Source organism: Bos indicus, chromosome 22 (genome assembly GCF_029378745.1).
Source record: "Bos indicus isolate NIAB-ARS_2022 breed Sahiwal x Tharparkar chromosome 22, NIAB-ARS_B.indTharparkar_mat_pri_1.0, whole genome shotgun sequence".
NCBI classification, from domain to species: domain Eukaryota; kingdom Metazoa; phylum Chordata; class Mammalia; order Artiodactyla; family Bovidae; genus Bos; species Bos indicus.
This window is the reverse complement of record NC_091781.1, coordinates 38,687,004-38,704,996: the sequence shown is the minus strand read 5'-3', so window position 1 is coordinate 38,704,996 and position 17,993 is coordinate 38,687,004. Positions and strand designations below refer to the sequence as shown.

General features: G+C 40.7%; 1 protein-coding gene across 21 annotated transcripts in view; it reads right to left on the bottom strand.

Moving 5' to 3' along the window:
- Window positions 1–17,993, bottom strand: part of CADPS (calcium dependent secretion activator) — a 471,836-nt gene that overhangs the window by 94,397 nt on the left and 359,446 nt on the right. For 8 of the 21 annotated variants that reach the window (XM_070776396.1, XM_070776397.1, XM_070776398.1 and 5 more), the window contains 4 exons: window positions 7,072–7,178; window positions 2,422–2,442; window positions 1,084–1,240; window positions 114–255 (listed from right to left, as the gene is read on the bottom strand). In XM_070776396.1, coding sequence (XP_070632497.1) covers window positions 114–255; window positions 1,084–1,240; window positions 2,422–2,442; window positions 7,072–7,178 — 427 coding nt within the window. Of the gene's footprint in view, window positions 1–113; window positions 256–1,083; window positions 1,241–2,421; window positions 2,443–7,071; window positions 7,179–10,900; window positions 10,994–17,993 lie in introns of all 21 variants that reach the window. The other 13 variants (XM_070776392.1, XM_070776395.1, XM_070776393.1 and 10 more) reach the window with 3 other exon arrangements.

The following is a 17,993-nucleotide window of genomic DNA, read 5'->3' as shown; positions in this document are numbered from 1 at the left end:
TGCTCTCTGTCCATGTAAACAATGAACACCATAAGACACCATTAATCCATTTCTGTATGACTCTCCAGCCATTTGCACCCACACTCCGAGAGTATCAAAAGAGGTTTCCTTACTTGACTGGTTCCCATGACTCCCGCTCAAAGCCCCTGTGAATGGATTGTGCAATTGAGGACTCCATCAAATCCACATATCTAACCACAAGTGGGGCAAACAGGTCTTGCAGGTGTCTGTGAAATTTTCCATTGCACAAATTATCTAGAACAGATAAGCAAAAGCTCAGTAAGAATCCACAGTAGCTTTATCAGCATACAATGTTGACGTAGAAAGGACCGTTTTCTCTTTTAAATATACTGCTTCTTAAAAAGCCAGAAAGGAGGAGGAAGAGGACAAGGACGAGAAGGAGGATGGGAAGGAGGAGAAGAAGCAAAGCAAACGGTACATGAATGGCATCATGCTTCAATCTGCGTGGAAGGATAACGGAATTCAAAAACCTTTTACTCATTTGTGTCACTCTCCAGGAAAGGGAAAAAAAGCAAGCCCCCTTAAAGAACAACAAAAGCAAAAAGTGATACTTTTTTTTTTTCCTTTAGGTTTTCTTTGTGCCTGCTCCCTTTTCCCCCTTATGTTACCAGGAAGAAAGAATTCTGTATCCCTTCTTCCCTTCATCATTCTGAGGAGGATGGTCTACTTTATGGCTATGTGGTGCTCTAAGACACTCTGAAACACTTAGGTGTTACTTAGCTTGAAATTGTTTTTCATCTAGGAAGCATCTTTTGATTAAAAATTCAAAATGTGTAGAGCTGAAGTTAATTAGCTTGTTCAAGAGCAAATAAAACACACGGGCATGGGCACCCCTTTCTCACTGAGTTTGGGTTTTTCTGCCTAGTGAGGAGAGGGCTTCCCTGCAACAGGATGCTTGCTGGGAGAAAGGGTATCAGCTGTAACCTTTTTTTTTTCTTTAAAGTAATCATAAAACTCGGAAGAGCTGTTTCCAACGTGTAGCCTGCCTGGGATAAACACATTTCAGTCATCAGTTATCTGCACACTACTTAAGAAAGACAAACAGTCAAAGATGATACATACAATCAGTCCGGAGAAAATCATTCAGCAGCTGAAACAGTGGGAAACTGTCCCACGTGTCTGGAGGCTGCACTTCCAACGCTGCATCCATGTCCACTGCAAAGAGTGACAGGAACGTCTCGGCATGTTCCACCATCAAGTCTGACCACCACGCGAAGGCCTTTGAGATGTGGCAGAAAAACAACAGACGAAGAGGTGATGAGCTTTTTGTCTCCGACCTAAGATGTGAAGTCAAGCCCTGGCTGTTAAAGACTGATTGTGCATCCAGCAGGGTTTGGTAATTTTATTGTAAAGAGAACAGCACTTTTGGATATAGCTGGGCCTCTATGTGGTCCAGGGCAATGTTTTTCATGATTCCAGGCCTGCTTTAGAAATCCGCAGCTGTAGAAATGACAGGCACAGAACTTCTGTTCAATTTACAATAACTCAGTACCTTTTGAGTCATGCTCTTTATCGCTCTTGTTGACTAGTTCTTGCTCTAAAGTATTAGAATTTGGGAGTTTCTTCACTGTGTTTATGGGTTTTCTGCTGGTCTAACTTGAAAATTGGTAATTATTGTTTATTATCTCTGCGCATCTGGGGCTTAATTGTCTGTGGTTTCATACAAGCTCGGCAACTCACGTTTTCCCTACATGTTAGAAATGTTACTCCTATTTCATACCAAGGCAAAGGAAACCATTGTTGTATTGTCACAAAACTTTTGAGTTGAAATCTCTTTAAGCAGGGAGCCTCTGGTTTTGCATCCTGTCTATAGGAAAGATCAGGCTTTAACCTAGGAGACACTCAGTAAGATTAGGACTTTTCTGAGGGTTGGACACATATGTACATTGAAAACCAAAAATATCAGTGAAGTAACTCATTTTCATGCACATGGGTCCTTGGAAATCATTGTGCAGGGTCTCAGAGGTGACATTCACATCAGATGGGCCAGATGTGAATGCAATTCAAAGGCATGCATGCATGTTGACTAATCATTTCTGGCAGGGAGCATGCAGAACGAGTGGCAGTGTCAACAGGCCCCCCTTTTATCCCCTTTTGCTGATTTCAAAGAGAGCAGAAAAACAAAAACAATTTGCCAGCCCTTTTTATTCCCCTACCTCCCCACCCGGTGCCATAAAGTATTTACATGGGAAACACTTTCCAGAGCATTCATTGAAAAAAAGATGGGAAGGCATTTCAAAACATGAAAGATGATTATGGAAATAATTCCATAAATAAAAGAGTTTGTTCAATGGCCAAGCTCTTCTGTGATCTCTTAGTTATCTGGGGATATTCTAACAGCCACCAGGAGGCAGAACAGGGGTCCACCTCTCTTCTTTCATGAGATTTCATTTTACTTACTTCTCCTTTATCAACATGTGGCTGGTTTGCAAATTAAATGGAAAAAATCAAGTCATGGACCATTCTGCAAGGGCAGCTTGGCTGGAAATAAGACACCTGCTGGTTCCATTTTAACTTACAGTAAAACCTCAGTGATTCAGAGTAAGGGAAGAGAAGAGATGCTAGTCTGTCAGCAAAACACCTCAATTACTGGGCTTTCTAAAAAAGAACGATCATTTAGCCGCTTTTCAAAGCAGTGTATACATGGGAGCCCAAGTACAATGTATTCATTGATTGGCTATTGCTAAGCGTATGGTAAACTTAAAAGTATTTTTAAAATTTCAAATAATTGTAGATAAATTGACCTATAAATGGAAGTAAAAGAGATGGGAGCTTTAATTTCATAGATCCTGGGATAAAACTTGGAAGAAAAGCCTTTAGAATTTCTAGAGAAAGTTGAGATGGTGTCAAACATTTTACTGAAGAGAAATTAAAAGAGCCACATCTGAAGTTGACTTGTCACAAATTAGGAGGAACTGGGTCTGAATCGATGAGATTTTACTGCAGTTTTACCACCTGAGGATGAGAGCCCTGGGGTTTGGGGGTTGTTCCACTGACTACCTGGCTAAATCCAGCCAAGGGAGAAACCCTCCACTCCTCCCCCAGAGCTCTCCTAGCCATCTGCCTTCTAGGCAGAGACCTTCTAACACTCGAACTTGCTCAAGTTCCACTGCTGCCACCCAACCCTGTGTGGAGGGCTGATTCTCATCAGTCCTGATGGAGGACATCTGCAATAATCACAAAGGCATACCAAACACTGGCTGGTACTTATGCTTTAGTTATTTGTTTCACTTTACATCTTCAGGGTGAGTCCAAAAAAATAGTAACTGGGGAGACTGAAATGCCTTCCCAGACACAATTTTGCTCTAGGATGACAAGAAAAAAAAAAAAAAAAAAACACAAAATGAAACAAAACAAAAACTAATCCTAAATGCCTAAAATAAAAATTTTCTCAGACCAACCTCATACCTGGTTCTTACCAGCTTTATTGAAAAGTTGCAAACCAGAGGCCTTAAGAAGCACCCATTTTTACTCTCTACAGAAAATTTAGTCCCTTGTTAGAATCTGATAAATTATTGAGAAATTATCTACAGTTGTTATATTAATAATCATATAGATTGGCAGCCCTATGAAGAACAATGACTACTGTGGTATGAATTATTACCATTAATATCTGGCAGAGAAACCTGGTATTCTAGTGAAGGAAGAGAGATTAAATAGGGGATTGTTGGAGAAGTGAAGTCCAAGTTTATTTTTCTATACCCACAGTAATTCTTTCAGAACCTCATAATCAAACCTGACTCACTAAGGAGAAGAAAAAGATTCAGGCAAGAGCAGTAATCACCAAAAAAGCCATTTCTTAATTTTAATCAAATGAACAGAGTCTGTGAACCTGGACTGGGCAAGGCAAAGGTTTAAAATAAAACAACAACGACATCTATATTTACTTTAAACTTGCTCATACAGGTGAATGCTATTTTTGTACATGTCTATGGGTGTCTAAAATCTTCAGAAATCTTTTCCAAAGACAAGAAGGAGTTGTACTATGGTTTCTAGATACTTACCCAGCGTTTTTCATTATTTAAAGGCAAAGATGTATACTTTAGGGGTATGGTCAACCACACTGAACACACTCTATATTTTCTACACAAACTACATGTATATATGTACCCCTATGTGTACCACAATACATATATACATATACATACGTATACATAGAGAGAGAGATTGGGAAAGTGAAGTTAACAGCACATGAAGGTATAATTCCTGTGTGTGTGCAGGTGTGTATATGCACATAACTTAGGCTCTGAGAGCAGAATTATGTTGTAATTTAGAGATCTGGGTGACAGCTGCTACCATATACTACATGTGTGTGTGCACATGACAATATTCTTAGCTGGTGGGGGTTGTGTTTTCTCCTGAAATATTTAATTACTTTATATTGGAATTCAAAGTAGTTTTAAGGATTATTGACTTCTGTGGGGGAGGCGATCCCATTTGTCACTTTTATTAGTGTGGTGCCACCAAACAGCATGACTGCTAAGGTCCAGCTAAGATTCATGTTTAGGACTTACTGATTTTCTAGAGTTCACTGGGCATCTAGAGAAGATGGCAGTGAGTACTGGTCAGTAGGAGAAAAATTTAATCCTTCATCCTTTTGGCAGCAAAACCTCATCCTCTCATCCTCAGTGTGCCAGGGCAAATTTTACTTCTTTGGTTGCAGCCAAGGGTCTCTTGACCACGCGTTACCCTGAAATCAGCTGGACAGTTTAAAAAAATCACCAGGGCTGAGGGAAATGCCTCTGTGCTCATCGATGGGTGATTTTTGATCAACTGAGTAATGAGGTTTTGTGATTGGGTGAAAGGACTGATTTCGGAAATCTCTACATTTATCAAAAAGCAAACTGGGCCTCTGAATTCCAAAGTATGCCAAAGTTTTCGTTTCTCACTTCTGAAGTCAGTAAATGAGAATAGAACTGAATTTATTTCTGCCCTATTTATGAGTGGCTTTTGAACACTAAGATTAAAATATTTTTGTGATGATGGTTATGAGGGTGTTTTAAGATGGTGATTAGTACTGAGTGAAGAAGGGCTTTTTGGAAAACTGGGGAAAAGAGGCTTCTTTGGAATATCAACTTCTCTTTGGTACCACTTGTGAGTCATTTGGGAAAATGTTCTCCTTTCTCAGACTGCAGTAGCCTCAGAAAATAACTTGATTAAATCAAGCATATGTGTCCATTTCCTTCTTCAATCATTCACTGAAAGAAAACCATCTGCTTTGTATCCATGTCTTCAAAAATCTGGTCTGAAATATTGGGAAAAGCCTCAACACCCAAATCAGGAAAGGACTGGCCAGACCCCTCCATGCCTCTGGGGATGATTCTGTAGATACCCAGAAAGAACATACTTACCATCACAATGAACCCCAGGTGCCCCCATCTGAAAAGAACATCACGTAGGATAGAGTAGAATAAAAACTCTAGCCCAACTTAATTTTCTGTTTGAAGGTGTCTACATTTGGAGGGTGTTTGGCGTGGCCCCTCTTCTCATTCCTGGCTGTGCATTTGCTGGGTGTTGCCGGAGTTAGCTGTACCTACCTCAAGGGGTCTTCACCCCATTCTCAGTGAGGGTTTGGGGGACACCATGATTCGTTGGCACTCTCTCTATATATAAATACTGTATATATGGTTCACATACAGACAGCTGTAGAGGAAGATTAGTATCACTCTGGCTAGCTACTGGTGACTAGGCTCGGTACTCATCTGCTGGGATGAAGGTAAGTACAGACGGACAGAGGAGCTACAACACGCTAAGGGGACAGAGTCAAGGCAGCTAGGAGGCGTGTGTTGGGATGTAACCGCAGTCATTGTTAAGTATTATCAATTGCTTCATGCACGCACAAGAGAATCACCCACATTGACCCTGCTATGGAAGGCCACCCATTTCACAAGCAGTCCACTGGAAATTGCTGTTACATTCCTTGGGTCAGTGTTAGGAAGCAGGGGCACTGGGAAAAGTCCCATTAGAAGACATGGTACTGGAAGGGCATGCACAGACTATGACAGCAGGTGGCTGATTCACTCATTTGGGTCACATACCTCTTTCCCCTGCCACGATCAGCCAAGATTGAGTGGAACAGTAGAAAAACAGGGAGGAAATTTAAATATGCAATCAGGCATTAGTTGGGATGACTGTCTTTATGGTGTATTATTTAACTATACTGTTGATTTTCATTTACTCATGGGAATTAGCATTTTAGGTGCCTTTGACATTACTTTTATTGATGCCCTCTTTTCCCCCTTGTAGATCTGATTGGAGGGGAAGAGTGAGCATGAGTGAGGTTTTTTTACATATGCGATTTTCAGAGAAATGCTTTTAAATCTCAGTTTTGAAACAAGCAGTGGTGTAACAGTTTGATCATAATGAAATCTTGGAATCTTTTCTTGGAAGGGTTGGGTTGTTTAAGTCCCTACAGGTTTGGGATTGAATTAGCCTCTAAATCCCTCAGTGTATAATTATCAAAATAATAATTTTGACAGCGGCTTGTTAAAAAAAAAAAGTAAGCTGTATTTATTTAGATGTAGGTTGGAGAATCAACAAGTTGAACAACACAGAATAATTTGTTTCTGTCACTGAGTTTAGCAACCCAGGTCATCTGAGATTAACAAATGAAGACTCTAGGGTGAGCAGACTAAGTTACGGAGATAAATTCAAGAAGACGGCTCTCAATCCACACACCAAATAAAATAAATCCAAACAACAGTGGTAGCAACAGAAACAGCCACAAAAGACCAAAAAGTATTTCATATGTTCCTGACAATAACCATATGCTGCTTGAATAATTATCTCAGAGATATACTCACCTCTTTGGCTTGTTGCTAGAAACATCTGAAAACTCAAGCTGAAATGTACATCACACAACGCACTTTTTGGCTGTTTTAAACAACCCTGTAAAGGATCCTCCTTGCAAAATTGCCACTTTCATTCGCATTACAAGGTCGGTTAAAAGAAAATGGGAGTTAAGACATCGTATTCACAAAGTTGCCAGTAGAATCAGTCGTGCAGCGTCTTCTGAGGAACGAGAGACCCTGCCCCCCGGCGCCTGCTTACCTCTGCATGGTGTTCTTCGTTCTGCTGAAGAACTTCAATGACTAGTTCAGCAAGACGTATTGTATCTTCCAGCTTTTTGGCAGGAGTGATTAACCGGCCTACATTTTCTGTAGTACAAGAATTTGTGTTAAAATTCAGTGAAAGTGGTGGGCTAATTTTGTGGCCATTAGAACTAGTGGATAAGAAATTCCAAAGATTATCCCTTTTTTTTTTTAGGTTTCATGCAAATGTTAAATGCCACATAATTAGTAGTGAGCAAACCAGAAAGCCATTTTATTATTATTATCACCATCATTATTATAATACATACTAAGAAAAAGCAGTGCTCCAGCTTCCAATTTGCTTATTAAAGCTGTATGAAGACTATGACAGCCCATTACAAATTTAGCGACATTTTGTACACATGTTCTTTAAAGACAGCATAAACGGACTATTGTATATCCTTCTCTAGGCAGTGTTTGTGCTACCTGAGGTGGGATGATGTAACAGAAGCTTAGTCATGATTGCTGCTCCATCTATTTCCTGGCTTTGTCCCTAAACAATATGATAGCACTGTTTTTCATTCAAGGTCGGCATGTTTAACAGGTATTGGAATGTTCATTTTAAAAAAGCAGACTTAAAGGTCTAGCTGTTTTAAGTTGTCCAGGGAGGAGACTGAGAATTAATGGACGTTCCTGGGCCATTAGATAGAGGGCAGGATACAATTTTTAAAAGAACACAGGGTGTAGAGTATTGGATGAAGCGGTTTGTTCACTGGTTGGTACAAGTGAAATTTTATCAGTGAGATGGCAACAATGCATTTTAGGTTCTACTGTATTGAAAGGGCTTTTATTGGACTTAAGAACAAACTGATCCCTGGTTTCCAAACTCTGGTTTTCGTTTTATCCTTTGTAGACTAAATTCATGAATGTTTGGCAATGTTATTATGTTACAAAGAACTGTATTTTTTTTTTCCTGTTGGGGTGGGACAAAGAGTAATATTTGAAACCAAGATTTCCTAAGCCAATGAAATGGCCTGAATTCAACCAGTCTAAACTCACAGGTGAACTTGTAGTTTGTGCTTAGACCCCTTCAAATCTTTAAGCCTGAGTCATCTATAGCCTATGGTGTGTAACAGCAGTGTGTATCAGCAATTAGGATCCTTTCGGAGAAGGCAATGGCACCCCACTCCAGTACTCTTGCCTGGAAAATCCCATGGACAGAGGAGCCTGGTGGGCTGCAGTCCATGGGGTCACAACTGAGCGACTTCACTTTTACTTTTCACTTTCATGCATTGGAGAAGGAAATGGCAACCCACTCCAGTGTTCTTGCCTGGAGAATCCCAGGGACGGCAGAGCCTGGTGGGCTGCTGTCTATGGGGTCGCACAGAGTCAGACACGACTGAAGCGACTTAGCAGCAGCAGCTCTTGCCTGGAAAATCCCTTGGATGGAGGAGCCTGGTAGGCTGCAGTCCATGGGGTCCCTAAGAGTCGGACATGACTGAGCGACTTCACTTTCACTTTTCACTTTCATGCATTGGAGAAGGAAATGGCAACCCACTCTAGTGTTCTTTGCCTGGAGAATCCCAGCGACGGGGGAGCCTGGTGGGCTGCTGTCTATGGGGTCGCACAGAGTCGGACACGACTGAAGCGACTTAGCAGCAGTAGCAGCAGAAGCACAGTTCCACAAGGAGGGTATTCATGTGCACAAAAGGACTGCTGAAAATTATTTCAATCTCCTCATCTGAAGCAGATCCACTGTGACTTCAGGGTTTCACCTGCCAGAGAAGGTAACTGAATGCTTCACAGGAAGGGCTGCTGTGCTACTGCTAGTTGGTTGTGTGTGTTTGTCGGGCAAGTGGTAAACAAAATGGTAGGAGGTGGCTAATTTAAAAAGAAGAGAAACAAACAGCTTCTCATAATATGCTCCTAATTTTTTGCGCATTTGTTATATAGGTGATATATATGGAAGATGATTAATAATGTAGGATTTAACAAGAAAGAAAAATTCTATGAAACACTATGCAAAAAGAGTGGTCCAGCCAATGGGAACTATGAACAATGGCTGGGGTTGGTCAGATAATCGAGGTGGTGCAAGTTTCACTCTAACAAGGCCTGATGACTGGTGTGAAAATGAGCTTTCTGGAATCAGGCCAACAGAATGCTCCATTGTCTCTGCCAGGTTCAGGTGGAAGTGTGGCTGCATAGAAGGTGGGGGTTTGAAGGTGGGAGCTGGGGGGAAATAAATCTGCAGATTAGGCAGAGAGTCTCCACCACCCAGATAAGGTAATGTGCACAGCTCAGGGGCTGACAGTTCACTGCCTGGTCCACAGCAATAATACCTGGAGAAAGACTGAGTGATGGGTTTGATACCTGTGCTTCTGGGGTGCCTGGTCTGTTTGTAATTTCACAAATGGACTATTATAATTTCATTAGTAGACTTTCAGGCATTTCTAACAAACATACTGTGTATATATGTTGAGGTAATATGTGTAGAGTGAGGTATTTGCATTTCGATAGTAAATATGCACAGGCTACTTTTTTGTTAGTTGATATTCACATTTACACATCAATTTGCAAATTCCTCATCCTATGCTTATTACCTATTCGACACATACACCCACATACACACATCACACACTTACATACATTTTCTAGTAACCAGACAAGCCTGCACGTTAATACAAATCTGCAGGAAATCCCACTTGGGGCACATCTTTGAAATCTCTTACTCACAAAATAGAGAATACTATCCTTTTGGGCAGAACACTTATCGAATCTAGGGAAATTCTAGATGTCCATGACACACGATGCAAATCATCGTAATGGAAATCATTCCCATCAATATTTTTATGTACTTTTATTTCAAAGATGTAAATGATTTTTGTGTTGGGAGAAATCCAAGATGCATAAGCTAGGATCACCTGAAGATTTGTTTTAATATGCAGTGCTCTGAGATTGACTACCATATATATCAATAGATACACATAAAGTGTACATGTGCACACAATCTTTGAGTGTGTACACTTGTACGCAAATATGTGTATGTCTGATGTATATATACAGACAGTATGTTTAATAAAATCTTTTGCAATTTTGCTTTAACCTGCAACCATTTCATGTAAGTAGGTTACGTATGCTTGAATGTAGAATATTTGATCTTTCAATGGGCCCATATAGCCAGACTTTCATTTATTATTAATTAGCTACAATTCCATTATCTGTAGATCAAGCTACTATATTGAGACACGACTTTATTTTCCTCTTACTTGCATTGTTGACTCACTAGTTAGTACAAATGGTACTAAAGTCAACTTGTTTAAGATGTTGTCTTTAAAGAAAATATTGTGCAAAATCCTGTAGCCCCTCTTCCATCTCCCCAACAGAGATCAAGGAGAAATTTGTGCTTAGAAATGATTTTTTTTTGGGTCATGTCTGCTGTCTGCAATATCTGGAAACATACTGCAATATTCCTATCACCCAATCTTGTACTAGCTGGAGCACTGACAAAGGGGAACTAAAAATACAATATACTTAGTAAACATTTCATACAACAGAATTGAAGCTCATAACATAGAAAAAAAATCATCATGCAAAATGTTATGCAACAATGTTATTTTGTGCTGACACTGAGATTTGAAAATGTTGCATATGTCAGACAGAGCTAGACAAAAAAAATGTGGACATTTGGAAATAATGCTCTCTTTTCAAGTCTCTCAAAACCTATGGTGTCAAACTTGAGAGTCTGAGCCTCAGGTTAGTATGCTAAAGAAAATTTCCAGAGAAATGAACAGAAAAGCAAACTAAACTAGAAAGCTGTCGCATAAAGGAAACATAAAAGTGTACAGTACTTGGTTTTGGCCTAGGCATGCCTTTGAGCCTCTGATATAACATGCTGGTCTGCGTTTGGGTGGGTGGAGGAGGCCCAGGAGGTGGCGGGGGAGCTGCTCGGGTAGGTGAGGAGAGATGGTTAAAAAAAAAAAAAAGTAAAGAGACAAAGTGACTATCACAAAGGTGACAAGTAAGATGACAAACTTGAAAAGAACAACCAAACAAGCAAAAATGATCACACACGAATGGAGAGCTGCTGCTTTCCTGGCGTGACTGCAGCGTTACAGAGGTGTGACACTGCCTGACGAGGGACGAGACTCTTACCACCGTACTGAGACACTCAGAGGCGGAATGCCTTCATCCGGATGGGAACACATGGATGATGGTGGTGGTACCACGGACCGAAAGAAGATAGACTTTTTGTACAGTAAAGCACACCTAAATGTTAACAGCTGCTTCCTCCTTCCAGATGACCAGAAATAGCACTTGATGTCAACAGAACTGGGGGATATGACTTCTCATCCTCACGAGGCTACTTAATTTCCTATGGAAACTTCGCCCCTCTATGTAAGCCTCTCCAGGCTTCAGCTTCTTCCTCTACAAACTGAGAATATTAACATCTTCTTTTTGTATACCTTGAGGGGTTGCCAAGAACAGCAAAGAAAACAATGCATGGGACGGATCTCCGTAAAGCTTCAGGTGCCTACGAATCTTCACTGTTGTCTCCCACGTGGTGGGAAGGCAGGAATTAATTGCTTTGCAAAAGCAGATGAAGGGCCATTATTAGTTCAATTGAGCTGGGGAATATTCTTGCTCCCTTTGTGGAATTTCAACATGTCAAAATCTGTCATTTTGTGGGGAAAAAAAAAAATGTGTGGTATCTGATTGTTTCCAGCTCATTTAATTATTTTCAATTTGGAATTCTCATGGCTTTTATATTGTGGGTTGAATCATATATAAAAACTTGCCAGCTTATCAAATATGTTACTTGCTATTCCAAATGTTAGAATACGGTAATCAGCACTTGACCCATCTGTCATGTGGCTTACAATATCAGCACAGCAAACATCCTACAACAATAGCCTCTCCTTCAACACAGGCGCACAGCACTATCAGCTTCTGCCATTCTCTCTCTTTAATGAGTGTCTCATTAACCTCGGACCTGGTCCTTTCGAATGGTTTTCATTTATAAAGCAAGCTGGATGGTGAGGGGGACATACTACATTGCCAAGTCTGCTTCTTGGTTTGCTTGAATTTTTCAACTGGGAAAACGAAGTTTACTGCAGGCTTATAGGAAATGGAATTCTAGCAGCAATAATAAAAATACAAGAAATAAGGATAAATATAATATCCTGGCAAAACCATCTCTTAAAAGCAAAAGTTGATATCATCCTTTTCTTGTGGGCTCACCTCAATGTTTGAAATGAAGGACTAAAAAAATATCCTATTCACCAGTCTCCTCTTATTTAAATCTTTTGTTTGGGAAAGATTGTATGTAAATAGACTTTTTAAAAAAAATCAGTATTAAATGACAGCTATATAAAGGAAGGCAATTACTAATCTCTTCTTTATAAAAAGGAATTCCATATTTTATGTCTTGTTAAAATCTGCTTTTCTACCTACAGCAGGGCGCAAAGTTGGGAGCATTTCTGGTAACACCTCTTCTGGTTCTCTGAATGAATGTATATTACCTGAGTGTGCAATTCTTAGGGAAACTCCTCATTTATTCTTTCTCAGATAACAAAACCTGTGTAAACCACTTCGTAAGTCACTTTACAAAACAATGAAATGCCCCAGGGCGGATCCATAACGGCAAGGCAGCAGATACGTATTTCAGCTCAATGGGTCTCAATGAAAATTCGTAAAGGGATTCCCTCCTGCCAACTGTCTGTCCAGAATTCTGACAGTGAGGTTTGCCACCATAGAAAAACAAGCTCCCTATTTTTTCCCCTTCACAGAGCAAAACAAAAACATCATACCTTGGTTTCCAACTTCATTTACCCAATTACCATTGCTCATGTTTACACAATTAAATCTGCTTGGCTTCCAGAGAGGGAGTTAAATGTGACTGCAGAAAAATAAAAAAGAGAATTCCTCTGCAGGCTCAGCTAAGCAAAGGAAGAGAGGCATCCAGGAGCGAGAGATTCTCCAATAGCCCTTAAATAACCTGACCAGCTCTGACTCCAGCAAGCCAGTTAATTGCCAGTTCCAGAAACATCGTATGAGAAATGGATATGGTTGATGGAAAGAACACTTAAAACAAAGTTCCAACCTATTTATGTTTTGCTGAAGATGCCAGTGTTTGTATTACGTTAGTACTGAAAATAACTATCCTGGAGCAATTCACTGGGATTTGGGGGTAGGGTTGGATAAAAGCTAGAGTGGGAAGAGAAAGCCAAACAGATAGCCACAACATGCTTCCCAGAATACACTGCCTACCTAAAACACGGAGCACACATTTCAAACAAGGTCATAATTCAATGTAACTTCTTCAGTGGGGCAGGCCATCACGTATACTTGATCCCCTGTATCTTCATCACTCCTTTTCAGAAGATTCCATTTTTAGGGCAATATGAAGTATATGTTACTAAAGACCAGTACATCAGTCACGAATTGTTTCCTCTTTTTACTAAAGCCATCTTTGACTCCTCCCCATAAGGACATAGGTGGCGTGGCCTGCCCAATCCACCTCTACTGTGTCTTTGGTTTTACCTCCCACTGTACGAGATCATGTGGCTATACTCTTGCTGACAGAGTTGATGTTCAACTCACGTCTCATCATCTCTACCTCAACGGTTGCTAAAGACTCCAAACCAGCCTTTAGTTCTTTCCCTCCCTTGTAGTTCATTGTTCACACAGCATTCACAGTGATCTTCATACAGCACACATCTGAACCTATCATACTCTTGCTCAAAAGCCTTAAGAGATTCCCTACCATGCTTCCCCCAGCCCCAAGAGTTATACCTTCATAACAAAGACTCAACTCTTCTGTTGATACCGCTATTTGAGCTCTTATGGTCCTTGACTAATAGCCAATGATATGCATGTTTGTCTTTCCCTGTACCCAGTGAATTCTGTATTTCTAGGGACTAGTACAGTACCTGGTCCAGAGCAGGAAATCCTCAGTGGATCCAGCCCAATGGTGTGCTTTCATGGAAAACCAAATATTCTGCGGTTGCAATATGCATAAAAACTATACCGGCAACTTTCATCTCTTAGCCAAAGCCCCTGGTTATGGAGCAAATGCATGCAGCTGAATTGCTGAATAGCAAACATTGTTAACTTCCACTTGCAAACCAGAAAACAACTTCAGGTATTTTAATGCAATGAAAAGTGATTTAAGATAATGAAAAATCTTTGTATTCAAATTAAAATATATTATATCCACAAGAAAGAAATAATGCTATTGATATATATATATATGCACACACACACAAATATATATAGAGAGACACGCATACACACATACATACATATATATTTTTTTTTTCCCTCCAATTTGGTATCTTTGTATCCAAGGTCAGGCTTGTCCTTGAGACTGAGCTGTTGTACCTAAGAAAAGTAAACAATTCTGGAGAGAAACAGTAGTGGACATCTGCTATTCTTGTATGTGCAGTTGCCTTGCTTAGAATTGCCTCTCTTCCACTCTATGCGGCTTTAGTGGAAATGTCAAGCAATGAATCCTAAATAGGAGCAGCCATGTGAGCCAAGCCAGGGCAACCATAACACTCCACATCATCATGGGTATTATGATTGGCTCAGAGACTAACACGTGACCCAAGCCTGGCCAATAAGAGTGTTCTCTGGAACTGTATACAGTTTCATAGAGAGGAAACCTCTTTTTGCCTCACGCCTCAGCATCTGGGATAAAAACCTGGTGCTATCTGTGGCTATTTTGCCCCCAACCCCTGCTATCATGACAATCACATTAAAGAAGACTGTCAGCAGCTGGAGAGATCAAGACACACTAAAAGCCTTTATTTCTGAGTCCAATCCCTCCACACATTTCCTAGCTACACAGGCCAAAAACGTCCTTTTCTTGCTTAAGCTATTTACGGTGGTGGTGGTTGTTTTCGAACACTTGCTCTAGTAAGACTACTTATTTCATAGTACTATCAAATATTCACCCAGTCTCCAAATAAACTTTCACTTATATGGTCGCAGGTGCTCTAGGACAGACTCTGGGACATCTGGATGGATGACGAGTAGGCCTTCAACAAGGCGGAGGAACATCCCAGGCAGTTCTCGGGGGATCAGCCCTGGGCGCCCACCACATCCTCCTCCGCCGTGTGTCAAGGACCCCAGCCCAGGTGAAATCCCTGTGTGTGGCATTCCTGCAGCATCCTGCATCTCCCTCTACAACACAGTCTCCAGATGAAATCACTCGTTTTATCGCCTGTCCTCTTCCTGAGAAGTTTATTGGGAGCTGCCTGAGGGCAAGGGATCTGGGCTGTTTTTTCTCACGGCTCCTTTCTCTGGTGCCTGACCCAGCTCCTGGAACTCAATGGGTATTTAACATATGTAGAACTATATTATAACATTTTCTTTTGAAATTTATGATAAAGAGATAAATCGGCTGCTTCCTATATAGTTCACTGACATTCAAACCTCAGCCCCTGCCTCAGCGGCTTCATCATCAGTGTGTTAGAAATGCAGATTTCCATGCCCCGCTCTAGACCTACCAAATCAGAATGTATGTTTTAACAAGATCCCCAGAGATTTGTATAAAGATTAAATTTTGAGAAGCACTGCTTTCTATTCCATTTCTGAAATCAAATAATATGTCTATATTGTACATTTGGATTTGGGGGTTTCCTTTTAAATAATAATACACCAATAATGACATAATTTTCTGTTTATAACAACAAATACACAACTTTGTCGCTATAGATAGATAGTAAGGAAATGGCAACCCACTCCAGTGTTCTTGCCTGGAGAATCCCAGGGATGGGGGAGCCTGGTGGGCTGCCATCTATGGGGTCGCACAGAGTCGAACACGACTGAAGTGACTTAGCAGCAATGAGGGCTTATTATGTACCAGGCACTGTGTTAAGAGCTCTGTTGGAAATATATGTTTAAATCTTTGCAACAACCCTTTGAGAGGAGGAAACATTATTAGCCCCTTTTACAGAAAACAAAGGGGCTTCCCAGGTGGCGCTAAAGAATCTGCCTGCCAGTGCAGGAAGCATAAGAGAGATGCAGGTTTGATTCCTGGGTTGGGAAGATACCTGGTGCAGGAAATGGCAACCCATTCCAGTATTCTTGACTGCAGAATCCCACAGATGGAGAAGCCTGGTGGGCTATAGTCCACAGGGTCGCAAATGACTAAAGCAACTTAGTACGCACGCACAGAAAACAAAAGTGAGACTTAAATAGGTTAAAAACTAATTGGAGCCAAGACTGTGTGATATAAGTTTTTGACATAACAGATCCTGAGTGTTCACGCTGGTCGTGGGAGACTGTATTCTTGGAGCTGCCCATTTAGGATTCTGGTATGTGGACTCTGGAATCCCTCAACTGTCACACTAGAAACCAGTTACTAGATTGTGAGTGGGGAGAGTATCTCTTGGCTGAAAGACATGGCAGCCTGGTGGTGGTGGCGGGGGTCAGTGTGGGGGGTGGGTGAAGGCCCTAAAGAGTGTGCAGGACCCCAGACAAGAGTTGCTCACTTGCCCATTTTATTTTGAAACTGGCTTCTTTTCTCTATACCTTGGTCTCCCCATCTGTCAAATGGTGGTTTGGGATTAAGTGATTGAGAAACCTCTTCTAATTTTATCACTAACAATCACAAGTCTTTCATAGTACAGAAGTTGAAAGTTTGGGCTTGGAATTAGGTTCATGTTCAAATTCTGTCTCTACAACTAACCAGCTGTGTGACCTTGGGCAAGTTACTTAACATCTCTCGGTTTCATTTCTCTGCATTTCTACAGACAACAGTGATTTTTTTATTTCATGGAGTGTAAGAGGCACATTTTAACATTTCTGAAATTGGATGCATCTTACATTTGATGGTGTGTCACAATTTAGTTGGCAGCATTATTTTATTCTTAGGATTACATAAATTAATGGTGCATTTTATAATTGATGGCTTTTAGACTCAATGAAATATGGCAACAAAATACTTATAGAATTGTTGTGAAAATTAAATGAGATATGCATGTATCTACTTAGCACATACTAAATTCTCAATAAATGACAGTTGTTATTGTGATCGGCAGCATGTCTTTTTGTTCTGGGAGAAGAGATGTCAGTTTCATATTTATTGATTCATGGCATATTTTTAACACATCCTCTCTTCCTCCAGGATCTTCCTTGGTGAGAGTGTTTGAAACATGTTTCTCCCTGTCCTCCTCACTCTTCATGAAGTATAGATGAGATATTAGTCTACAGGATAATTCTGGCTTGGAAACCCTGGTTTATGTATCACTGAAACAAGAAAGATGAAAAGATAAACATTTACTCCCCAGTGTTTACGACAGGAAGTGTTAGATAGGCCTTGTTTTAGGAATTTAGGATGGCCTGGATCTTGCTGAGATGGGATTTGCCCCCACTGGTCTCTTGGGGGAGCGGCTCCATATTGTGCGCTGTTGAGTGTCACAAGCTTGCTTGTCTCTTTTTTTCTTCTCCAACTGGACTCAGACCTATAAGACTTGATAGAGACAGGGAAAGATACAGAACCCCACTACTACAGAATCTGCCTGAAAGTCCTTTGGATAAATTTGACTTGCTCTAGAAGGTTTCTGTCATTTGGGAAGAAAAGAAAAATCCTCAGTTCTCTGACAATCTCAGGGGATCTCACTGCCCTCAGGAAGACTTCACAGGGGAAAGATTTTGGCAGTGATCTGGGCCCAGAAGACTGCTCTGACTTTGGTGGTTTTCCTGAAATAAAAGATGTAAGTAATTTTGAATTTATCCACTGAGTGAAAGGGTAATATCCAATTGCTATCATGCTGGCTGGAAAGGCTGAATGGAGGAACGACACCCCTCCCCCACAATAAAAGGGGAAAAAAAAAAAGGCATGGTGTTTGAATTTAGAATGAGATGGGTTCAAATCCTGCCGAAGAATGTCATTTATCCTTTCCAATCTCGGCCTCCTCAACTGTAAGAAGGGCA